The sequence below is a fragment of the Melospiza georgiana genome, chromosome 18 (assembly GCF_028018845.1).
Source record: "Melospiza georgiana isolate bMelGeo1 chromosome 18, bMelGeo1.pri, whole genome shotgun sequence".
Taxonomy (NCBI): Eukaryota; Metazoa; Chordata; class Aves; order Passeriformes; family Passerellidae; genus Melospiza; species Melospiza georgiana.
In genome coordinates, this window is record NC_080447.1 from 9,515,860 (window position 1) to 9,540,106 (window position 24,247).

General features: G+C 52.6%; 1 protein-coding gene across 1 annotated transcript in view; it reads left to right on the forward strand.

Moving 5' to 3' along the window:
• The first annotated feature begins 8,344 nt into the window (after positions 1-8,344).
• TBX5 (T-box transcription factor 5) overlaps positions 8,345-24,247 on the forward strand; it is a 38,987-nt gene continuing 23,084 nt past the window's right edge. The window contains exons 1-6 of the mRNA XM_058037121.1: positions 8,345-8,384; positions 10,701-10,876; positions 12,742-12,836; positions 15,355-15,474; positions 16,901-17,048; positions 19,252-19,404. Coding sequence (XP_057893104.1) covers positions 8,345-8,384; positions 10,701-10,876; positions 12,742-12,836; positions 15,355-15,474; positions 16,901-17,048; positions 19,252-19,404 — 732 coding nt within the window. The remainder of the gene's footprint in view (positions 8,385-10,700; positions 10,877-12,741; positions 12,837-15,354; positions 15,475-16,900; positions 17,049-19,251; positions 19,405-24,247) is intronic.

Here is a 24,247-nt window from a genome sequence, read left to right on the forward strand (position 1 = left end):
AGAGCAGGACAGAACTCCACCGACTATTCCAGCCTGCTGCTCTCTGCCTCGGCGGATTTTTTTTTCTTCCCTCCCCCTCATCTTTTCAGTATTTCCTGCTAAACTCGTAAACTTTATTTGATTTACAGCTATTTCATGAACCTGCTTAAACTAACATGTGTTCCGTCTTGTCCGACTGAATCATAAAAACAATCTTGGATCCAAACGAGATTTTTTTTTTTTTTTTTTTTTTTTTTAAGGAAGAAACGAGTTATTAATGACAGAAAATAGACATTGTCTTGCACGGCGGCCCCCGGATTGGGGAGGTTGGTGGCTCCTGTGGGGGGACGCGGGCTCGGCTCCTTTTTTTGGGGTTTTTTTTTTTGTGCACAGATTCGAGCGCTCCTTTCCCCCTCTAAAGGATATTTCGTTGGAAATGAACGATTTTCAAGGCAAAATGAGCTGGTAAAAGCATCAACCCGCGGCCCCGGTGGTGGCAGCCTGGCAGACACACACGGGGCAGGTAAACACGCCTGGCTGCACCCCAAAAATCCCAGGCGGGAACCAAACGAGCTCCTGAAATTTTCGCCAGTGGGGTGAAAGCAGAATTTATTTTGCGCCCAAAACCACAGGACAGAGAAGCACGTATCAACAGGAGCTGTTGATATCCGTGGAACAGGTATAAATCCATAGGGTTGTATAAATGGAAGCACACCCGGGCTTATAAAAAAAATCAGATTTACCCCACCGAGTACCACCCAAATATTCAGTCCCGATTCCCACCTCTGTTTGTGTGGAAAAGCTCTCCAGGGCAGAGACCTGCTAGGCTCAGAATTAACTCCTTGTCACTTCGGGAAGCGGGATAGGGCATCCCACTGCTCCCAGATATCGCCGAGAACCCGCGGGGCTCTGCCCCTCCAAAAGCGATTTCTCTTCTGCACTCGGCTACCTCAGGGCCCTGAAGTTGCAATTTGGGTTTAAATCCTCACCCAGCCCTGGAACAAGAGGGGAAATGCTCTTTTTTTTTTTTCTTTTCTATTGCTCCTGTGATAATTTTTTGATATTTAACATTTTCTGAACACACACACACACAAAAGAAATCTCAAGAACTCTTTGGGTTATTGATGTAATCTGTATTTTTCCCGCGGAGATAATAATGGATTTTAGGATGTCCGGCCGGTGATACCGGTCCAAGGCCGAGCCCACAGCCACCTCCCCACCTCTCTGGGAGCGTCTCCCGCTCCCAAAATTCGCGGATAGCCGGGAATCCAAAGGAAAATCTGGGAATCCCAGAGCGGCCGCGCTGCGCTGTCAGCCGGCGTTATTCAGGGCAGGGGGCGAGAAAAGGGGGGAGAAACGGAAAATGGGGAAGAAAAGAGGCGAGAGGGCTTGGAAAAGAGGAAAGAGAGAAAGAAAAATGAGTTGGAGAGAAAGGGAGGAAGAAATTGGGCCGGGATGAGGGAACTGGGGATGCCCTTGAGGTCCCCCCTTGCCCAGGGCTCCTCTGCTCGGGAGGGCGAGGGAAGGGAGAGCATCCCCAGGTGATGCTGTGAGGCTTTTGATCGGTGTCTGCTTCAAACCCTGCGGATCGGGCTCCTTTTGCCACCCCCTCAAGGTCACGGCAGGGGAGAGGCACAGGGAGCTGAGGATTTCCCCATTTTTGCCCTCATTCCGTTTCTTCCCAGGGAGAGAAGAGAGCGAAGGCCTTATCAGCTTTTATTTTCTCCTCGGGGCCGAGATAAGGCCCTGATTGACGCTCTGGTTGGAGCGGGGATCCCACGGGCACCCCTTGCCAAAAATTCACCCACGAGAATGGGCGCAAAGAGAAATTCAGCCCAATTCCCTCTGTGAAACACTGGGGGAAAAACTGGGGAGGGGGTGGTGGGGTCCTGTGTGCCCGGACTCCCCTCCCTGAGAGATTTTTCTCCCTTTTAGAGGAAACAGATCCCTTTTGCTCCATTGGGGATGGATTTGGGGGTCCAGGAGGAAAAGGGATTTTCACCCCACGCGTGGGAGGTGCGGGAGGGCAGCGCCGTGCCCGCGCCTCGCCAAGCCAAGCCCTGCCTCTGCCCCGCTCCTTCTTTTTCATTTTCGTCACTGTTTTAAAGGCTGCAGCTCGCCTGGGAAATTAATGGGCTCAGGGAGGGGAAAAGGGTTTTAATTGCAAACTTTTTTTTTTTTTTTTTTTTTTTTTTAAGGTAGCCAGAAGGGCGGGAAACAAAAAAAAAAAACAAAAAAACCCCAACAAACCAACAAAACCCAAATCCAAAACAGCCGAAACCACAAACTTGAAAAGAAAAACGCTATTCACCTGTAATTAAAAAAAAAAAAAAAAAAAATTAAAAAATAAAAAAGCTCGAGCCAGGTATCTAGCCCCGAAGGCTCGTCTAAAGCAATTCTCCAGCACTAAATGCAGGATTTTGTAATGGAAATAATGACACGACAGAACTGTATTGGCGGGACTTTCATACAAATATTTTGTTGATAGCAACTCTCAGATCAACGCAGTCAGTCCCTGCCCCCATGGCTGAGGGGAAAGAAAATAAGAAACAATTGAGACAAAAAATCCAACACATATTAAAAAAAAAAAAAAAACCAAAACAATAAGTGAATGGACAAAAATGCTTCCAGAGAAGAGGATTATTTTAAACACTTGTTTGCTCCCAGGTGCGTATTTCGCCAAAGCGAAAAGCGGCCAACAAAAGGGAAATAAAAGCAAAGAGAGAACTGGTCCGAGAGGGGAAGTAAATTATCTAAAAATGGGAAGGAAAAATAATAATCCCTGCTAGGAGGAAGCTGATTTTCTCTGAAAATACAGCAAGGAGAAAAAAAATTAGCGTTGGGAAGCCACAAGTGCTGATGTCTCTGTGTTTTACCAGCCGGGCGTCCCTGGGCAGGGCGGCTGCCGAGGAGCCGCGAGAGAAACGCACAAACCTCCTCGGTTTGGTTCAGCCGACCCAAAAAGTGATTTTAAAGGGGTGTGGAGGGCGGGCGGGGGGAGAGCGAGTTCACGCTCGGCACTATTTCTTACTGCTGACACCTCGGCCCCACTGCGAGCCGGCACCCCGGCCATCCATCCCCTTCCTGCGGCAAATCCCGCACGGAGAGAGCTGCGGGGACAGCCGGGGACAGCCAGACAGGGACAGCCGGGGACACCCAGCCAGGGACAGCCAGGGACACCCTGCCTGGAGCTCCGGGGACAGCCAGGGACAGCCAGGGACACCGTGCCCGGGGCTCCGGCCATGCGGGGCTCCAGAGCCGGGGCTCGCCGGGACCGGGCAGTGCGGCCGGGGAGCTGAAAAACCAGGATCGAGCCCGGCAGTGCTGCAAGGAACCCGGGGGGGAACAGCCACAAACCCACCATCCCCACCCAGGTAAGTGTTGCACGGTGTTTGGGGCCGTGGCTGCCGGAAAATGCGGGAGATTTGTATTTCTAGATAATATAGAAATATATATTTATATATATATCTGGTGCATAGGCGGTGCGTGCACGCCGATCCCCTCGCCCGCCTTTTGCTGGCGCGCAGATTTGCGCCCACTCCCACTGAGCTGTGAGGAGGGTGGGGGCGCATTAAGGCTTGTGTGCACCCAAAAATCCCTCTTTAAACGCCGGGGTAAAATGGAAATATCCGTATAAAACCAAACGGCGGATGGGGCAGGGGTGGCTCGAGCTGTTGGGCAAGTGTTTGTGAGGATCTCATCACCTGCACATCCGCACAGGCGATTTTTGTGCTGTGCCTGGGGGTGTTTCCGTGCACAAACAGCCGCGTTTATCCACGAGGAACTCTTGGATCTCAGCACTCGTGCCGTCACACTGCACTCTTAGCCTAAAGATACCAAATAAATAATATATGGAATAATGGGATATAAAATCGCTTAAAGGCTTGAGCGAAGAGGCATCGTGTGCGGGGGCGTGTTTGCAAACGGGGTGTCCGCACTCATGTGTGCACATCTGAACTTAAATACTGTATTTGCCTTAAATACCTGCATTTCCCTTAACAACCTGTATTTGCCTTAAATACCTGCATTTTCGGGTGGTTTTATCTGCATTCCTGCGTGTGCCCGTTCTGTGGCCCCTCATCCCCGCCGCTCTCATTCCCCGGCAGCAGCAGCAGCAGCAGCAGCAGGATCCGCGCTGCTCCAGCCTCGGAGGGACAGCGATTCCCATCCCTCAGGGCTGGGGGGACCTCAGGGGACACCAGGAGGTGATGCCGGCTGCGGGGGAGAACATTTGAGTTCTCATTTTGCCTGGGGTCCTGTCCTTGGGGCGCTCGGTGCCAGCTGGAGAACCATCCTCGGTGGGTTTTTCCCTTTTCTCGGGATATTTTTCCCTCCATCCCGGACGTTTGGCACGGCCAGATCCAACCAATGTGGCGCACCAGGGTTAAAGGGGCCTTTCCCTCCCTAACCCCCTTAATTTTAATTTTTCCCCTCCATCCTCGCTGGTGCTTTTCCAGCAGGCCTGGCTCATCCAGACCCCTCAAAGCTGGGCCCGGGGGTGCTGCCCCAGCCCCTCGGGCCGGGCAGGGCTGCGATGCCCGCTGGGAACTCACCTTGGCTCCCGCACGGCTCCTCGCTCTCCTTGGCTGCTGCTCTTTAATCCCTGTTTCTCCTCCTCTCTTTTTCTGTCGGAGGAAAAAACGCTTTAGTGCATTTTTCTCTATATACGTGTGTGTGTTTTATTTCCTGCTATTTTTCCTTTTATTTTTTCCTTTTATTTTTCCTTTCATTTTTTCTTTTCATTTTTTTCCTTTTATTTTTCATTTTTAAAATTTGAGTGAAATCTTCCTGCTACCACCGCGTGTGCATCCTAAAATTCCTCCAGATGGAGGGAGGGCTGGGACACGGGGCAGCGCCAGCGGCATCTCTGGCTGCACTTGGAGCGATCTGGAGGGTTTTGATTTTTTTTTTTTCCCCTTGTCAATCTCATTTGGCAAATAATCGCCTGGACTTACTACTTTTTTTTTTTTTTTCCTTTATATTTTTTTATTTAATCAGAGCAAATAATTGGCTCCCGAAGCACACTTGAATCCGTGCAAATAACCAGGTTATCATTTGCTATATATAGCCCAGCGTGCTTGCTTCCAGAGGCGCCTGAGCGTTCATTGGACAAGTTTCCTGCTCACTCTCACTGAATTATTTGTTTAGAAAAAGAAATTCAGCTGAATAATGCCGATCCCGTTGGATTATTTAAGTTGTGGTGAAGAGGGAGTTTTGTTTCTGTTTTCCTCTTTTTCTGCTCGAGGATGAGGGGCTTTCCCTGACATTTCCAGAGGTTCAGTTCCTGCTGGGATATGCTATAAAACCCCTCACACCCGCATGTCTGAGTCTGCCTCGTGAATATCTATATTTATATATATAAACATACATCATATAGAGGTCGCACACACCCAGCCACGGTTATTCTGCGTTTCACCGAATGGATTTCTTTTTGGGAAGGAAAAAAAAAAAAAAAAAAAAGGCACAGGAATTTCCCTGATAGAGCTTTAAAAAGAGGAGAATAATACAAATTAACCTTCCATTACTGCTGCAGTCAACCATGACAGAATAGGCCAGTTGCGTGGTTGGTGACGTCTCCGTGTCCTATAGGAGCAAAGCTCGTGAGATAGCAGCTATCGCCTTGAACTCTCTTTATTTTATCGGAGTATGGCCGGTAATAAACAGTAATATTTAATTTGTCAGAGACCACAAACCGGCTTCGAGCTGGAAGGCTCCTCGCCTTGCCCTTCCAGTCCTGGGGGAGCCTGAGGGAGCCTGAATTTGCCGTTCTTTTTTTTCCCCATCTGCTTTTTTTTTTTTTCCTTTTTTTTTTTTTCTTTTTTATTTTATTTTTTTTTCTTTCCCTCCTTGTCCACTCCTCCCCCCCCCCCAACCTGCAGACGGAAATAAATTCGATTTATTTGCATCGTTTTCAACTTGTCTTCAAGGTGTTTGAGAGCTAGTTTGGCACTGGAGAGGTGAGTGCTTTTCTAGGCAGCGGCCGTGCTCGGGTTCGCCTCTTCCGAACTTCAGCATTTTCACTTCTCCCTTCCTTTCCGCCCAGGGGAGGGAAGCTATTTTTCTCTGCCAGAAACCTTTCTCCTCGTTGCTTTTGCTTGTTTGTTTTTTGTTTTTTTTTTTAAGGAAACCCCGCTGTCCTTTCGGGGATGCTGGCGGCACACGGGCCGGCCGCGCTCCCCGCGTGTTTCCCGCACCTCCTGCCCGCCTTTCCCGCTGCCTTTCCCCGCTTTTCCCTCGGGTTTGCACCTCTCGGAGCAGAGCCCAGGCCGGGGAAAGGCTCCTCGGAGCCCTCGCTCGCCCCAGGCCGGGGCTCCCTCGCCGCTTTCCCCGCAGGGCAATGAGCGCCCGCTTTGCTGCCTGGTTTATTTGTGTTTGGAAGCGCTGCGCGGCTCCTTTCCCCTCGAAAAAATAATGAAATATGGGACAAGCTTGGCTCTGTTTGTTTAAGTAGCATTCTCTGGCTTATTCTCTGAGGCTACAAGTGCAGTTATTTTATTATTCTTATTTGCGAGCGTTTACTGTTGGCTGTTTCTTCTCAAGTAGCTGCTGGGACTGGCGTGCACATGGGAAGGGTTTGGGAGATGCCGAACTTCACCCGCAGCCGCGCCCCCCTCCCCGAGAGCCGCTCGGAGCCCCCAGACCTTCCCCTTCCTCACCTCAAACTTTCAGAGGGCTCCGGTGTTATCGCGCCCTGCGAGGGTGGATTTGCCGAAAATTTCCTCGAAACGCCAAAAAAAAAAACAACAAACAACAAAAAGAGAAATTGTCTGAGAGGCAGAAAAGAGTGAGGGATTTTTTTTTTTTTTTTTTTTTTTGGATGGGACAGAGCGGCGAGCAGAGGGTGGGGGCAGCAGCAGCAGGAGGAGGAGGAGGAGGGTGGGCAGAGCAGATCTGAACCATGCCATTTATTCCGAGTCTTATCAAAAATCCGCCTCGCCAATCTGGTTCTCTTCAGCCTGCAGAATGCGACAGGGAGGCTGTTTACCCTGCGCTGACCTATTCAACTTTACCCTCCCAATAATACATTAAAAAAAAAAAAGAAAGAAAGAAAGAGAGAGAGCGAAGGAAGATGCAGATAAACCCGCAGCCCCTCTCCACGCTGACGGCTTGATTATTTGAGCTCCGGGGGGCTGCGGCCCTCGGCCGTGGCAGCGCGGCCAGGGGTGAGGAAGAGGATGGCAAAGGGCAGGGGAAGGAGCCTGGATGCGGCCACAAGCGGGGACAGGGGACACAGCCCCGCGTACGCAGCCCGGGGCCATCGGTGCCGCCGCGCCGCTGTTTTTGGGGGGTTGCACTCATTAGGAAAATCTATTTTAGGGGAACACCCCGCACCCCACAATAAAAAGGCCTCTGTGAGCAGCAGCAAATTTCGAGCCGGGTTTAAATCCACACCTCCGGGCTGCCTGTGAGGGCGGGAGGGGGAACTGGGGGTGGTGCGAGGTTCGCGCAGCCAGCGGTTTGTTTAGGGCTGGGGGGGCAGGATATTCCCAGCCGCTGAATTTTCTCTTTGGTTGGGAGAGATGGATGGAGGAGGGAGGGAGGGAAGGAGGGAGGGAGCGGGGAAGGAGGTAAAGGAGAGGGGGAGGGTTGCTGGGGAGTTTGATGATTGTCTTTGTGCCTTGTTCTTGTTTGCCGGCCAGAAAAATAGGCTGGAAAAGGAGGTTTGGGGGGGAGGGGGCGGGAGGGAGGGCTGTGGGAGAGGGAGTCTCTCCGGAGCAGGATCCCAGCTGGTTGGGCAGCGGGTCCCGGCACTTGGCGAGCGGAGCTGGACGAGCCCACGTCACCTCCGCGCTGCGCTGCGCTCGGCTCCTCCGCGCCCCGCGCTCGGCTCCGCGCCCGGCGGCAGCGCCGCGAACCTGCCCGGAGCAGCGGGGCTCGCCCGCCGCCACAAACTTTTTTCTTCTTCTTCTTCTTCTTTTTTTTTTTTTCCGAGAGGGTGCTGCTTTCTTTTTCCGCTCTTTCGCCCTCTCGCGCTCTCTCTCTCTTTTTTTTTTTTTTATTTTTTATTTTTTTAATGACTATTTTTAATTTTTAAATTATTTTTAGCTGGGCAGCAGCGAGAGTGGGCCGGGGAGAGCTGCATCAGATCAGGCTGAGAAAAGGGTGGGGGTGGGGGCATTATCTTGGTCTCAGGATCCTTTCTAGCGCGTCTGACAACCTGGAAGTGTTTGGAGAGAGCAGGGGAGAGAGAGAGAGAGAGAGAGAGAGAGAAGCAGGCTTGCATTGGATAGATTTTTTTCTTCCAGGCTGTGTTTTCACATGCTGATCCGCAAATATAAATAAATAAAAGGAAATATGCACACGAGAAGCCTGATCCCATTGTAATTTCCATTGCAAACGGGGGAAATAGAGCCACACATTATATATGTGGAGATGCATTGATTGCATGGAACTCAACGAGCAAGGTAACGGCTCTTGCATTGCCATGTCTGTCCGTCGGGCTCGGTCTGTCCGTCCGTGTGTGCGGGTGCGTGAGCGAGGCACAGCGAGAGCGGGGGCACCGCGAGGCCTCGGCAGCGGCGGGGAAAGCAGCGGGGGCTGCTCTGCCCAGCGCTCCTCGGGCTCGGGGAGGGCCAGCAACAAAAGCAGAGGGTGGTGATTTCATTTCTTTCATTTCATTTTATAAAATTTCCCCCCTCCTTGTGCTTTTTTCATCCCGCAAACCCCACTCGGCGCTACTTTAGCAAAGGGAGATGCATTTTTCATCCAGCCACCGCGGCCTGGTTCTGTCAAGCTCCATTTCTTCTCAGAAGCTCTTTTAAGGGGAAAAAAAAAAAAAGGAAAAAAGAAATTAGAAGCCACGGATCGCCAAATGCTCTTAGTTGTGGGGTTATTTTTTGTCGTCACACCTTCTGTTTTTAAAATTATGAATATTTTTATATCCGCTTAATTATGTCTGGGCGCGGAGAGCATCGAGGAGGCTTCGCTGGGCTGGGCTGCGCTGCCATGGCTGGGTCCCTCTTTGTTTTAATAAACACGCTTTAGGGTTTTTTATTATTATTTTCCCTCGCTCTACCCCCTAACCTCGCCAGCTCTGAGGGAACCATAGCTCCAAGCTGGAGGGAAATCGATTAAAAAATGCATAAGCGGCGCTTCCCAAAGCAAGGGGAAAAAAAACCCAAACAAACAAGACACCACAACAGTCCAGGAGGAGAAAAAAAAAAAAAAAAGAAAAAAAAAAGGAGGAGGAGGGGAAGAGAAAAGCCTTAAATGGTCCCTGGAGCTGCGGCTCTGCCCCCGCGGGCTGGGCCCGGGCCCGGCTCCCGCAGCGCCCCGCGCACTTTCCGCGCTCTCGCTTCGCCCTCGGCTCCGGGCCCGGAGAAACCTTCGGGAAGAGAGGGAAGGAGGGAGGGATGGGCACGGGCCGTGCCTGCAGGAGCTGCAGCTCCCGGGGTGCGGACCTGCGGTCCCCTCGCTTTTTGGCCTTTTAAATTACAAATCCGTCCGTGGGTGCGTTCCCCACCACTAGCGGGGAAGATAATTTTCTCCCCCCTCCCTTCCACTCCCAATTTTCCTTCGCTTTTAAAGGAGAATCGCCTTTTTCTCGCTCTCTCTGCTTGATTTTGAACAGCCTTTAAATATCGTTGCAGGGCGAAGAACTCATTTAAAAACATTCTCATGTATTTAAACCCAATATTGCCTCCATATGGTTGGCCTTTCAAAACTGAATCCCCTTCTTTGAAACATGCAAGAAATATTTTTTAAAAGCAGCTAAAACTCCCAACTCCTTAAAAACAATAAAAACCTAACAGATAATTCAATGGCTTTTATCTTTTTTGGTGGGGTTTTTTTTTTGTGTTGCTATGAAACTTTTACCATTCCTGATAGAGCCTTTAAAACTAAGTCAAAATACAGCTTTAAAACTCACTGCGGTTACTCACATCAGATATAAACCTTGTAATTTTTAAGCTCGTTTTCTCTGCTGGTGCAGTTTTATCCTAAATGTTCTGGCTTAGTTCAGTCCAGCCCCAGTTCCATCCCCCGTTCACCAGCCCGAGTTACCTCGCACAGCGTTTGTCCAATTGATTTATTTGCATTTTTATATTGTGATTTTCTCGTTTCTTGTAACTGCCGGGGCTAAGAGAAGAACAGGCTTTTAAAATTATTCCTGTTTTATGAGAGGTGCAAAAAGTTGAATTTTCCTTGGGAATTGGGTGCTAGAAGTGGCCTCGCGTGTCAGCGGTGTTCTCCTGCTCCAAACCGGAGCGGGGTGAACGCTTCCCCTTCCCTGGGAGCAAAGTTGGGACTTTCAACCCCCCGGGCCGCAGCGATTCGGGAGGAATTGGAGGTGGCCAAGCCTCTGGAGGTTGTGGGGTTCGAGGTGGGGGCTCCAGAGCCGTTTGTGCCACTCGCTGCTCGTTCCGCAGCCCCTCGGGCGCTGCCAGGCAGCCCTAAAAACGCGCTGTTTACCTTTTCCAAAAAGATGCATTCAATAATACCGCCTCCCCCTTCCCCTCCCTCCCCACACCCCCCCCCGAGCCCCCCCCAAATCCTATCATCCCTTGCGGGCTGCGATAATAAATAAAAGTCTTTATTTCTCCCTCTCCCAAAGTTAAAGGGCCTTGTGAGTGTTAAAGTGAGTGTTGGGATGGTCGGGGCAGCCCCGGCCGGCGCTGCTCTCGTTCGGAGCCACCCCGCCCGATCAAAATCTATCTTTTATTAAACGTCAGCATTGACTTGTGCGTCTCTTATCTCTGCTCTCTCCCGACGTGTGCCTGCAGTGGGGGATTCGGCGAAGGAAGCTCGTAACATGGCGGATAGCGAGGAAGGCTTCGGGCTGCCCAGCACGCCGGCCGATGCGGAGGCCAAGGAGCTGCAGGCCGAGGGCAAGCAGGACACGCAGCTGGGCAACACCAGCAAGTCACCCACCTCACCCCAGGCAGCCTTTACCCAGCAGGTAAGCGCCCGTGCTGCTCCCCTTGCACCCCATCCCTGTTCTATTCGCTCATTGCCCCTTTTCCACCCCATCCCTGCATCATTCGCTGGTTTCCCCCTTTTCCACCCCATCCCTGCATCATTCGCTGGTTTCCCCCTTTTCCACCCCATCCCTGTTCTATTCGCCCTTTTCCCCCATCCCTGTTCCATTCTCTCATTGCCCCTTTTCTCCCATCCCTGTTCCATTCTCTCATTGCCCCTTTTCCACCCCATCCCTGTTCCATTCGCTCATTGCCCCTTTTTCCCCCATCCCTGTTCCATTCCCCCTTTTCCCCGCGGTTTGCCTCCTTCCCAGCCGGGGGTTGGGGGAATTTAGGCCCCACGCGTGGGTAAAGCCTCGCCTGGCCGTGGGCTCACCCTCCTGCCGAGTTATTTGAGGTCGTGCTCCAGCGCCAAAGCTGCGGGGATGTGCCCGGGAGAGATTTGGGGGTGTGGAGGAGCAGGAGGGGAGCAGGAGCCCAAAACACAGCGAGGGGAGCCCGGCCTGCAGCGGCACCCCCACACCCACCAGTGTCCGTGCCCGAGTGGGCGAATGCACGGGAGAACACCCACAGGGTGGAGACGCCTTTATATTTATATATAAATGTGTATATTTTGTACATACCCACATCTGCGCCCCTCGGACCCCCGGGCGGGCACAGCGGGCACTCAGCGCAGGCTGAGCCACGCGTGGGCACCCCCAGAGCGACACTTGGGGGGTCCCTGGTGCCCTCCCTCAGCCCTGGCCCCCCTGGCGCTGTGTGGGCTCCGTGCTCCGAGCCAGCCCTCGGCTTCTCCCCGTGCTGGGAGCCCTGGGAAGGGAGGGGAGAAATGCGGGGAAAGGAGATTTTCACCTCGGTCCGTGCTGTGGGGTCCCCTGGCAGTGCCCCCGACAGATCCCGCTGCCCAAGGGGTGGGCAGGAAGCTCGGCAGGGCCAGAGCGGGCACCGGGGGTGTTTGGAAAGCGACCCCCGAGGTCTGAGGGGCTTTTTTAGTAAGGGGGAGAGGCGCTTGGTTCGGCCGCGGGTGTCCCCTGTGCCTCCCAGCCCGGCTGCAGGGATGTGCTGTCCCCACGGTGGCATCGAGACAATCAGGGCCCGAGAGGAGCAGGGTGACAGCCACGCCGCTCTGGCCTGTAAATCACTCGCGGGACGGTGTCAGTCTCCTCCGCTTGGCTCTGGGAGCAGCCGGGCGGGGATTTCTCCGGGAGGATGCGGTGGGAGCCGGCTCAGGGGCTCTCTGCCCGCAGGACCCCGCTCCAGGCCTGCCCTGAGCGGCATCCCGGGGATCCGGCCTGCAAACCTTCCGCCCTGCAAACCCTCCGGCCCGCAAACCCCTCCGGCCCGCAAACCCTCCGGCCCGCAAACCCTCCGTCCTTCAAACCCCTCCGGCCTGCAAACCCTGCGGCCGGCTCTGGGCAGGGTTAGCCCGGGAATGCCCCGAGCTCGGCCCGCAGAGCCCGGCACTTCCCTGCCAGCTCCCGGCTGGGCCGTGCGGGGCCGTGCGGAGCCCGGCTGCCCTCGGGGCTGTCCCCGCTCCCCTCAGGGCTGTCCCGGCTCCCCTCGGGGTTGTCCCCGCTTCTCTCGGGGCTGTGCCCGCTGCTCTCCGAGCTGTCTCCGCTGCCCTCAGGGCTGTCCCGGCTCCCCTCGGGTTCGTCCCCATGGCTCTCGGGGCTGTCCCTTCTCCCCTCGGGGCTGTCCCTGCTCCCCTCGGGGCTGTCCCCGCTCCCCTCGGGGCTGTCCCCGCTCCCCTCAGGGCTGTCCCTGCTCCCCTCGGGGCTGTCCCTGCTCCCCTCGGGGCTGTCCCCGCTGCCCTCGGGCTGACGCTCTGTGCCTCCCCGCTCCGCAGGGCATGGAGGGCATCAAGGTGTTTTTGCACGAACGCGAGTTGTGGCTGAAGTTCCACGAGGTGGGCACGGAGATGATCATAACCAAGGCCGGCAGGTAAGAGCAGGGCGACTCCGCGGTGCCCTCGGTGTTTGCGGGGACGGGCAGGGGGACAACCCCGCCTGGATGGGGACACCGGGCACCTCCCTGGCCCGGGGACAGTCACACCTCTGGTGTCCGTGTGTGTGTGTGTGTGTGCCACTGCCCGGCCGTGCAGAGCCCTCCCTGCCTGCAGAGAGGCGGCAGAAATTGTTTCTTCTGGCTTCTTTCTCAACCAGAACAGTTGGGTCATTAATTCCGACTACAGGCCTTTGGAAACTTTCCAGGTGAACGCGAGTTGCAACCACTTGGCCAAAAAGCAAACTTTGTTTAGAGCAGCTCGCTGGGCCATTATTATTACTATTACTATTACTATTACTATTACTATTACTATTACTATTACTATTACTATTACTATTACTATTACTATTGGTGCACTTTGGCTCTTCTGCTTGCCCCCCCAAAGTTTCATGCCGTTTTACAGAGTTTTTTATTTATTTTTGCTCACTCTGGAGCGAATATTCCCATCTCAGCCACTTCACCCCTTTTAAAAGTCGAGGCGGTCTTAAGCTACTGTTTATAGAGAGAGAAAAAAGCTGTTTAGATGCAGAGATAGATGCGTCCGCAAATAAATATCATGTGGGTGTATTTCTGTGCGGGTGTTTATCTGCGTGGGTGTGCGGCAAAATATGCAGTCTTGCAAATCCAACTTTATTAGGGTTTAATCGATTCCATGACCGGCCGTGTAAACCTGATCCGCAGATATTTATATGCGGATGAGGGTATTTTTGAGGGGATTTAACATTATCCTGGATATTAACGTGGTGGAGGGTTGTTAAATTGAAGAGTGGCCAGCGAGACGCAGTAAAAAAGTCTCTCCAGTCCTATCAACAAATTGGGGGCAGCCCGAGGGAGGATTTTTCGTTGTGATTTTCAATTAGAATTCTTGGAGGAAAAGGGAAAAAGGCTCCACGGGTAGGAATAGTTTCAGATTGTAGGGACGCAATCAACCGGGCAGAATCAAACTTTCGTTTTGCTCTGTCAGCTGGTATTTGTTGTATTTGCCTGAAGAGGGAGGGGGGAAAATAAATATCGAGCTGGTTGGATAAAGTTTTAGCGAATGGATCTCGCCTTCCCCTTGAACCTCGCTGCTGCAAAAATGGATTTGAGAGGGGTTTGTGGCCAAGGGGACATGGGATGGAGTCGGTGCTGGGATCTCCCGATGGAAACCCCGGTTCACAGGGACAAAAAAAAAAAAAAAAATTCCAACTCCGAAGGGAGACAGAAACCACCTTGCAGAAATTTCAAACAAAAATCTCTGTGGACAGAGATCTCATCTGGAGGGCAATAAAAGAGACATTTACAGGCAGGGCTCGAGGGGAGATGCGGGCTCGGTTTCCTTATTTACATCCTTGCCCGTGGTTCTCGTTCAAGCCCCTGGTCGCGCTGCTCAGGTGTTTTCCATGGAGTTACAGATTAATCTCCAGCTGGAATTTGGTTTCTCCTCCCTTAAAAAGTTTAAGTTCAACACTCGCTTCCTTCGTTGGGCGCTTTTCGCCCCCCCTACAACTTTTTAGAGCCGAATTAAAGCCCAGCCCAGGTGGCCCACGGCAGCGATCCGAGCCTCGGAGAAGAGCGAGGTATTTTTAGAGGTGTGGGACTTTTCTCTTTTTTTTTGTTGTTTATGCGTGTTTTAAGTCCAGGGCTCCATTTTCATCTGCTTTATTTTTAAATATTTGGAAAGCTCGAACTAAAATAACAGCAGTGGTTTAAGTGCCTGCCTTGCAGTAATGGAAAATATTTCGAAAAGCCCCTGCCTTGTGTGTATCCGAGGGTTTCCAAGGATTTGTCAGGTGTGTTTGCTGCTGTCTCGGGGTGATCGCAGTGCTGTTCACGGCTTTTCTCTTCCACCTGAGTGCGTGCAGGTTTTTTGCTCGTTATCTGTCCCTAGAACCTCGAGGTGTTCATATTAATGTATTTTAAAATATTTATATTTCTATATATGTGATATATGAGAACATATTTCTATAAACATATACATTTATAGAAAGGTATATAAATATAATTTTTATAGGAGTATCTATATTGTAACTTTTATTTTAAAACTTTTTTTTGGCAAATTTCCTCTCCTGTTCCAGCGGTTTATGGAGGGAGGGAAGTAACTTGCTTCCAAAAGTTCTCACGCTCAGATTTGTTAAAAAAAACCCCAGAGATTCAAAACTTTAGTGAAAGAAATAATTAGTAAAAATACGAATAGATTAACAGATACACGAGGAGGTGAATAAACAAACACGCCAGCCTCGAAATTCCGATTTTGGTTTGATAAATCACCCGGTTTGCCTGGATGGGACCCAGCACCACCCAAACCTGTCCCAAATGCCTTCCCAGGGGAAGATCCACCTGGGAACGGGGTTTAACCCTTTTGTTAAATGTTAAATGTTCCCTCCAATGTCTCCTCCTCGCACACACACGAAACCACCCTGGCAAACTTTCTTTTTTTTACTTATATTTATTTATTTATTTATTTCTTCAACAGGCGAATGTTCCCCAGCTACAAAGTGAAGGTCACTGGACTGAATCCAAAGACCAAGTACATCCTGCTGATGGATATTGTGCCGGCGGATGACCACAGATACAAATTCGCCGATAACAAATGGTAGGCACGCCTGGGGGGACAGGGACGAGATCTCTGGGGCTGCCCGAGGTGGGAGAAATCCTTCAATCAGCGGCTCGTCCTTCTTTTTCCGTGCAAAATGTTGGGCTGCAGGAGCCTCACCTGGGCATAGTAGGGTGTTACCACAGCCCCTGGGACAAAAATGCATCCAAAAAAATGGGAAAACAGCAGGAATTCTGTCGCAATTAACGAATCCTGTTTGACGATGAAATTATTTGCTATTGTGGAGCTGATGGTTTAATTCTATTAAGGAAGGGAATATCGCCGGGCAGGAAAACCTTTAAGCATTGATTCTTTGCTCCTGGCCGTAATTAGGGAAAGGGGGAAGGATGGGGTTAAACGGGCGGGCGGCGAGAGCCATCTCCGACGGGAAAGGTGCCAAAGAGCTCAGTAATTCCCCGAGCCAGCCGTGCTGGAAATGCCTTTTCTCCTTCTCCCCGGCACGGGGTACCTGGGGGCGAGGGGACGGAGGGGCAGCAGGAACCCACGGGAGGAACCGCAGGAAGGGATGGATGGGGGAACAGGAACCCACGGGAGGAACCGCAGGAAGGGATGGATGGGGGAACAGGAACCCACGGGAGGAACCCCAGGAAGGGATGGATGGGGGAACAGGAACCCACGGGAGGGCATGGACGGGAGAAGGACCCCCAAAAGGGGATGGCCGGGAGTAGGAACCCCAAGAGGGGACTGAGGGGAGCAGGAACCCATGGGAGGGGACGGACGAGAGCAGGAACCCCAGTAAGGGACAGACGGGGAGCAGGAGCCCACGGCAGGGGATGGATGGATGGAAGCAGGAACCCCAGGAAGGGAGAGAGGGGGAGCAGGAGCCCCAAAAGGAGATGGATGGCTGGGAGCAGGAGCCCCAGGAGAGGATGGCTGGGAGCAGGAGCCCACGGGAGAGGATGGCTGGGAGCAGGAGCCCACGGGAGGGGACGGATGGGGAACAGGAGCCACAGGAAGGGACAGACGGGGAGCAGGAGCCCACGGGAGAGGATAGGAGGGAGCGGGAGCCCCAGGAGGGGACAGATGGGGAGCAGGAGCCCCAAAAGGGGATGTACGGGTGCAGGAGCCCTAGGAAGGGACAGACGCCCCAAGAGGGGATGGATAGGGGAGCAGGAACACCAGGAAGGGACGGACGGGGAGCAGGAGCCCCAAAAGGGGACTGAAGGGAGCAGGAGTCCACGGGAGGGGACTGAAGGGAACAGGAAAGTACTGAAGGGAGCAGGAGCCCACGGGAGGGGACTGAAGGGAACAGGAAAGTACTGAAGGGAGCAGGAGCCCACGGGAGGGGACAGACGGGAGCAGGAGCCCACAGGAGGGGACTGAAGGGAACAGGAAGGTACCGAAGGGGGCAGGAGCCCACGGGCCGTCCCCAGGAGGCCGCAGCCCAGCCCCGTGTCCCCCGCAGGTCGGTGACAGGCAAGGCAGAGCCGGCCATGCCCGGCAGGCTGTACGTGCACCCCGACTCCCCCGCCACCGGAGCGCACTGGATGAGGCAGCTGGTTTCCTTCCAGAAGCTCAAACTCACCAACAACCACCTGGATCCCTTCGGACATGTAAGTGCCGCGGCTGGGACAAGGGCACCGCGCTGTCCCCTGCCACCGAGGCCGTGCCAGTGTCACCCACCCTCAAACCCAGGCTGCTGGGGGGTTATTCTCACCTGGGAGAGCGGGGTGAACCCCACTGAGGACCCCCCAGAAATAAAAGCCTTAAATTTCGTGGGAATTGATGGCAGACCCCCGGGGCCTGGAGTTGGCGAGTGGGTGAAACTCTCCCGGCTTCACTGACAATTTGGTCACTCGGATTTTAATCGCATGGGGAGTCCCCAATCGTTAAAATCCGCCCGGGAATTTGCCTAACAGGTAAAATCAATCAGGCATAATTAGCGGAGGAAATAGGACCTAAAACGATGTGGATCCTCGATCAGGAAGTAAAAAAAAAAAAAAAAAAAAAAAAAAAAAAAAAAAAAAGAAAGGAAAAAGGAAAAGTAACAATAATTAAGGACAATTAGAGAAATTGAAGTCCCGCTAGAACTTCTTGGGCTTTAAAAAAGTCTTTGTGAGACTCGTGGGGCCATGAAAATTTGTGTGAATTCTGCAGCCAGGAACAGCCCTCCTTCGAAGGTCTCCAAAGATGCGAGTTCCTCTGAGCAAATATATATGAATAAAATATATATATGTGTGTATATATATATATAAAATATATAATTGAACGAATATGTGACTCCAGACCCCGCCAGCTCTTTCCAAGACCGGATTTTTCTCCAGTCTCGTTTCAACACTTCAGTTTCATTTTTTCCAAGTTGTTTTATTTTCCTTCTTCTTCGCTTTTTAATGATAAATTTTGTGTTATTAAATCCTCGCCCACGTGGTCGCCAAGAAGTGAGAGGGCTTTAGGGGAGAGAGGAGCCAGCAGAGTCCCGAGCCCACCCCAAAGCTGAGCATCATTTACAAGCGCTACTTTGCACCTCCATTTGCGGGGCTTGATTTCCTTGTTCTTTTTATGATTCGAATTTTTCTTTTGATAATTCCAATTTCATTTTCATTCTAATGGAGCTGCTGCAGAAGGGGTTTGCAGGGGCTGCTTCCCAGGGATCAGGAATTCTCCTGCGGGAACAGGGAGGGAAGCAGCGCAGCCAGGTGAACCCATCCCAGCCCCGGGGGTGCTTTTGGGGATCCGGGGGGGGATCCGGCCCCGGGGGGAAGGGGCCAGGCATCCCCGCTGGGAACAGGCGGCTCTGGGGAAAAAGTCCCTCCAAACAAACCCAAGACGCTGAAGGGACAATGAGGGACTTCAGAGGAGGAGCTGCGCCAGGAGCCTCTCAATTAGAGTCGCTGTAATGAAATTAAAAACCATTAGATCGTTCACCGTTGATGTCTACGACTTTCCTGGATGTCAAAGCAATTTGCTTAAACCCCCGGGACGGGGGAGGCGGCGGCGGGACGCGCTGCGTCTCGCTGTCGCCAGGGTCCGGCAGTCATTATCGGGCCCGAGCGGCCCCCCGCCGGCCCCCATCCTCCCCCGGGATTAACCCGGTACCGAGCAGGGCCCGCTCTTTATCTGGACCCCCCCGCAGCCCCTGCCGGCCCCGCCACCGTCCTGTGCGGGAGAGATGGCCCTAAATCCCCAAATCCCCCCAGCTCTCCTCCTTCGCCCTTTCTGCACTCTTTACCCTCCCTGAGAAGGGATGGGGGTGTTGAGATGCCCCCAATGCCCCCAATGCGTGTTGGAGGAGCAGCTTTGGCCCCTCAGGGGTTTGTGTGGGGGCAGCAGGTGAGGAAGCGCCTTTGACAGCACCTCCCGGCCCTACTGGGCTCCCGGGCGTGCCTACCATTTATTACTCGCGAATTTTCTCCTCGAGAAAATCTCCCCAGTTTCTGGGGAGATCCGTGCCCCTACCCAGCACCTCCATCTGCCCTTTGAAGGGGCTCCTGAAAAGGGCCAACATTTTGGGGAAGGGGCTCCTGAAAAGGGCCAACATTTTGGGGAAGGGGCTCCTGAAAAGGGCCAACATTTTGGGGAAGGGGCTCCTGAAAAGGGCCAACATTTTGGGGAAGGGGCTCCTGAAAAGGGCAAACATTTTGGGGAAGGGGCTCCTGAAAAGGGCAAACATTCTGGGGAAGGGGCTCCTGAAAAGAGCAAACATTGTGGGGAAGGGGCTGCGGGTTCCTGTTGGTGTGTGTCCTTCTCCTCCTGCCCTGCGCCGTGCTGTGCCCCCTCCATTCCCACGGGATGTCCTCTCCTTCTCCCCCTGCCCAGATCATCCTGAACTCCATGCACAAGTACCAGCCCCGGCTCCACATCGTGAAAGCGGACGAGAACAACGGCTTCGGCTCCAAGAACACCGCCTTCTGCACCCACGTCTTCCCGGAGACCGCCTTCATCGCCGTCACCTCCTACCAAAACCACAAGGTGAGGGGCTGGGCCGGCCCCCGCCCCGCAAACCGCATCCCGCTCTTCCCTCTTCCTGAGACACTCAGCCCCTCTTCCCTCCCTGCTTCTTCTTTCACCCCTTCTTTTTCATTCTCCTTTTTCTTTTCTTCCTTCCTTCTCTTTTTTCTTTCCTTTCCTCTCCTTTCCCCTTCTCCACTTCCTTTCCCCCTTCCTTTTCTTCTCCTTGTCCCCTTGTCCTTTCTTCTCCTACTCTCTCCTCCCTGTCCTTTTCCTTTCCTTCTTTCCTTCTCTTCCCCTTTCTTTCCTCTCCTTGTCTCCTTGTCCTTTCTCCTTTTCCTGTCCTTCCTTTTCCTCTCCTTGTCCCCTTCTTTTCCCTCTCCTTTTCCCCTTGTCCTTTCTCCTTTTCCTGTCCTTTTTCCTCTCCTTGTCCCCTTGTCCTTTCTCCTTTTCCTTTCCTTCCTTCTTCTTTCCCTTTCTCTCCTTGTCCCCTTCTTTTTCCTCTCCTTGTCCCCTTGTCTTTTCTCCTTTTCCTTTCCTTCTTTTTCCTCTCTTTCTCCCCTTGTCCTTTCTCCTTCCTCCTTTCTCTTCCCCTTTCTTTCGTCTCCTTGTCTCCTTCTTCTGCCCCCCATGTCTTTCCTCCTTTTCCTTTCCTTTCTTGTTTCTTTCCCTTTCTGTCCTTGTCCCCTTTTTTCCCTCTCCTTGTCCTTTCCTCTCCCTCTCCCATTTTCCTCCTCCCTTCCCCTTTCCCCTCTCCCATCCCATCCCATCCCCTCTGTTATTCCTGGCCGCGCAAAGCATCCAAAGCCAGGCTCGGGGCGAGCCGGGGAGGGGGGAATGAGCTCACCAGGATGCTTTGCTCACACGGAGACATCCAACCGAGGAAGTTTGCTTTATCTTCCCCCCTTGCCGTGGGTCAAAGGCTCCTAATCTGGAGGAGGGAGCCGGGCGCTGATAACCCGGCTGCCCACGGGGGCTGCGGGCTCGGCAGCCGGGAGGCCCGGCCAGGAAAGGGAGGCTCAGCCCCGGGATCAGCAAACAAAGCACGAGAATAACGGGATGGGCTCGTCTTGTGCTGGCTCGGGTGGAATGAGGGTTTTCTTGGTGCTGTCGCTGCCCTCTGTGAGGAGCCCGCTGGGAGGAGGAGGAGGAAGAAGGCTGAGTGTTGAAGGCAGGGTGGTTCTCCACAGATGAATCTTTCACCAACTGTCCCTTGCCACAGCCCCATGAAAACTCAATTTCTCTCAGCAAAACAGCAAATTCCTCTCCCAATCACATGAAAAGCATTTACTATAAACTTGTATTACAGGCAGGTAGGATGGCTCCTTTGTACCCCATAGAATAATTGTTTCTCAAACAGAGAAAAGTTATTTAGCACCCCAAAGAAATCCTGGATGCTTTCCTGGAAATGCAGGTTCCTAAAGCTGTGTGAAATGATTGTATTTCCTCCATCCATCAGCTGACCAGCAAGCTGGGCTGGAGAAGAAAGTGTGTTCCACCATAACCAGGGAGAAAGGAAAATACTTCCCTGCCCTTTAAAATAGGAGCTGCTGGCACGGCTGGGACAAGCAAACCCAATCCAAATTGAGTCTTTGCCAAATTATGCCTTAAATTATAACTCCACTGTGGATGCTATAAAATCAAGTTTAACTTCTGCTTGATGGATTTGCAGAAAGAATATAATATTAATAGAAGTGGGAGTTAATAAAACAGGACACACTGCCTGCTTTAAAGGCATTTCCCGAGCAGAAAACAGACATGAATGGAGCTCCTCTCCTTTGAAGAAAAACGGGGCTGGTTTATAGGAAAAGAAATGATCATGCAAATAAAACTAAAGCAAAGCAGGAACATGTAAGTACAGTAGTTTGGGAAAACTGCCATGCTAGGAGGAGCAGGAATATTTGATTGTAAATCAGCAACATCTGTTTGATAAGAAATGACATCTGTGTATCTGACACAGGCAGGAATCCCCACAGACACACCAGGACACATTTTACACACCCCTGACACGTTTTACAGGCTCTGACATCCCTCTGCCCCCTGACACACACATTCCTCCCTGTGCTGCATGGAATCAGGGGGTGAACAGGGGAAGAGGGGCTGGAGCCCCAAGATAAAATCCCAATTGGGAAAGATAGAGCCATAAAAATAAACCAGGGGATGATCTTCCCTAAATGGCATCTCCCTGCAGGGAAGGGAAGAAAAGCTGGAGCTCACCCCAGTGCAGACAGGGAATGATACTGGGGGTGATGCAAATGCCAAGGAGAAACATCTCCCAGCTGAGGTGGGTGAATTGGGGTTTCTTCCCCCAGATGAAACCTGAGCTCAGCTTTCACAGCTGAGAGGTTGCTTGGAAAACCAGATTTTGGTCTTGTAACACAGGCTGCATTCCTCCTGCCATAAAGGATGGCAGTCCCCAATGTGTGGGGCATCTCCAGCTCTTGCTGATTTTTTTCCCACTTTTCTCTCTCACCTGTAGCTCATCCCTCATGCAATCTTTCCCATCCATCCCACCCAGGCTCTGACATATTTTAAACACCCATGTATTTTACACACACACATTCATCCCTCCATGGGGTTTAGGTTTCAAGAGCTCTGTTAGAGCTGAATTCTATTACAGAATGAATCGTGTGACTCACCCCAAAATGCATGTGAGTCCATGCTTACACAGCTTATAGAAATACCTGCCTGCTTCCAGATAGGTCAATTTATTTCAAGAGCACAGCTGCAATCCCAATGTAGGGCTTGTGCTTATTTCCCCTGATATTTTAGACAGCCTGCAAAGATATTTAAGCACCCTGGGATCTCCCTCTCCTCAGCCCTACTCCCCAAAAAGAGGCTTAAGCTATGAAGAGAGTTTTGGTGAAGTTTTCAGGGTGGTTGTCAGCAGCTCCATTGGTCACCTCCCCCCTCTCTGCTACCCTTGAAAACACCCCAGAAATACTGAGGTGTTAAAAAAGGTCACATGCACATTTCATTTCCTTGCCATTTACACAATGGCTGCTTGCAATCAGGTCGATTCCCAAATATTAACTTTCCCTGCAGTTAAGCACCATTTTGCTGTAGCTGAAATCATTGTGTTGCTGGCTCATATTTATTAGGTATGAGCTCTCTGCTTAGGACCAGGAAATGAACCTAATAGACAGAAATAATTAAGGTTCTCCCCTCACGAGGGTTCTTTCAAAAGCAAGAATTCACAACAATTATTCTCATTAATTTTTACAACCTACTTTCCCCCTTAGCTGGGCTTGGGCTTTATATTGGTTCCCCCCCTCAGGATATCCGGTTTTATGCTGATTTTTTTCCCCCCACCCTAAGTTATTTAACATTCTTGGTAGCCAAAATTCTTTTAAGGAAATGTTAGCCCTGGCTGGGATGTTCCAGGCACCCAGAAATGCTGGGAGGAGCAGGGCAGGGCATGGCCAAAGACTGGATTCACTGCCAGGTATCTGGTGGGATTTCTGAGTACAGAGGTTCATCCTTCCCCTAAAAAGGGGAGGAAAAAGGAGAAGGAAGGAAAGAAAAAGACCGGGGAGGAAAAAGGAGAAGGAAGGAAAGAAAAAGCCCCAGTGCTAAAATCATGCTGGTGAGTCAGCTGGTGCCCCACTCTGGGGTTCTGGAGAGCTGGTGTCCCCTCTGAGCATGTGGCTTCTTGTCACTGTCCTTGAGGGCTGGAGGTGAGCAGGTCCTCGGGTGTGCGTGTTTCCTCCTGAGAGCTCCATTTTCCCTCTCTCAGGTTGCAGGTGCCACCTCCACCCCTTCTGCAGAGGCCACCAGTGTGGTGGCCAGGCTGGCATCTCATGGGGCTCTCCCTGCCCTGCCTGGGGTCACTGTCCCTGTGCTTCTCCCTCTGGCTGGCAAGAGGGGACAGCTCCTCTCCTTACCCAGGGCAGACTCCTCTCCAAAGAGGGGTCCCCCAAGTGCTGGGAGAGACAGAGCTCCCTGGGGCTAAGCAAGGTGACACCAAGGAGCTCCTCTTCATCACCAGCCCTGGTGGCTTCTGTGCAGCCCTGGGGCACCTGAGGATGGCAGGGAGCTGCTGCTCTCCCTGACCCTCTGTGGGGCTCTTCATGATCCTTACTGCTGTTCCAGGCCTTGGTGGGACAGTGCTGCCTTCCAGGGGTCTCATGTCCTTCACAACTCTGGGTGAACCAGCCTTGTCTCCTTCTGTCCCAGTCTTGTCTCCTTTTGTCCCCAGCCTTGTCCCCTTCTGTCCCCAGTCTTGTCCATGCTCCCTGCCAGCCCTGGGATGGGGTGCTCAGCCAGCCCTGAGCCCCTGGACTCTTTTGGTCCTCAAAGTAGCCCCTTTCCTCAAGCTTGGCCAAGACTCCCTCTGGATCTGGCATCCATCCTGCCTGCAGACTCCCCTCCTTCCCGCAGAACTCTGTGCCAGCTCTCTGTTCCTGTCCTTGTGTCCCAGTTCAGGCAGCTCCCAGTTCCTCAGTGAGCTCCTCTGTCTCACCCCAGCACCTCCCAGCAGCCTCCCAGTCCCTCCCATTTTCTTCACTGCTTTGGGTTCAGCATCTTCTCCCCTCTGCCAGCAACTCCCCCCTCCCTTCTCCTGGGGCTGAGTCCCAGCTCCCCATCCAGCTCCTCTGCCTGGCCCAGGTGTCCCTGGGCTCAGCAGCCACCTTGGCTCCATCTGTTTCTCTCCTTGGTTCCCACCTGGGCCATGTGAGAGCCTGGCAGAGAAGTCTGTGTGCTCTGCAGCTCCTGTGGCTGCCAGCACTGCCAGCTCCAGGTCCCTCTGTGCCACCCTGAGCAGGACCATGGCCACCTGCAGGCCAGGGAGAACTGGATCCCGTGGAGAGGGGAGCTGCATGAGTGCTCTGCACCTCTCAAGGGTAAGCACCTGCACCTCTTC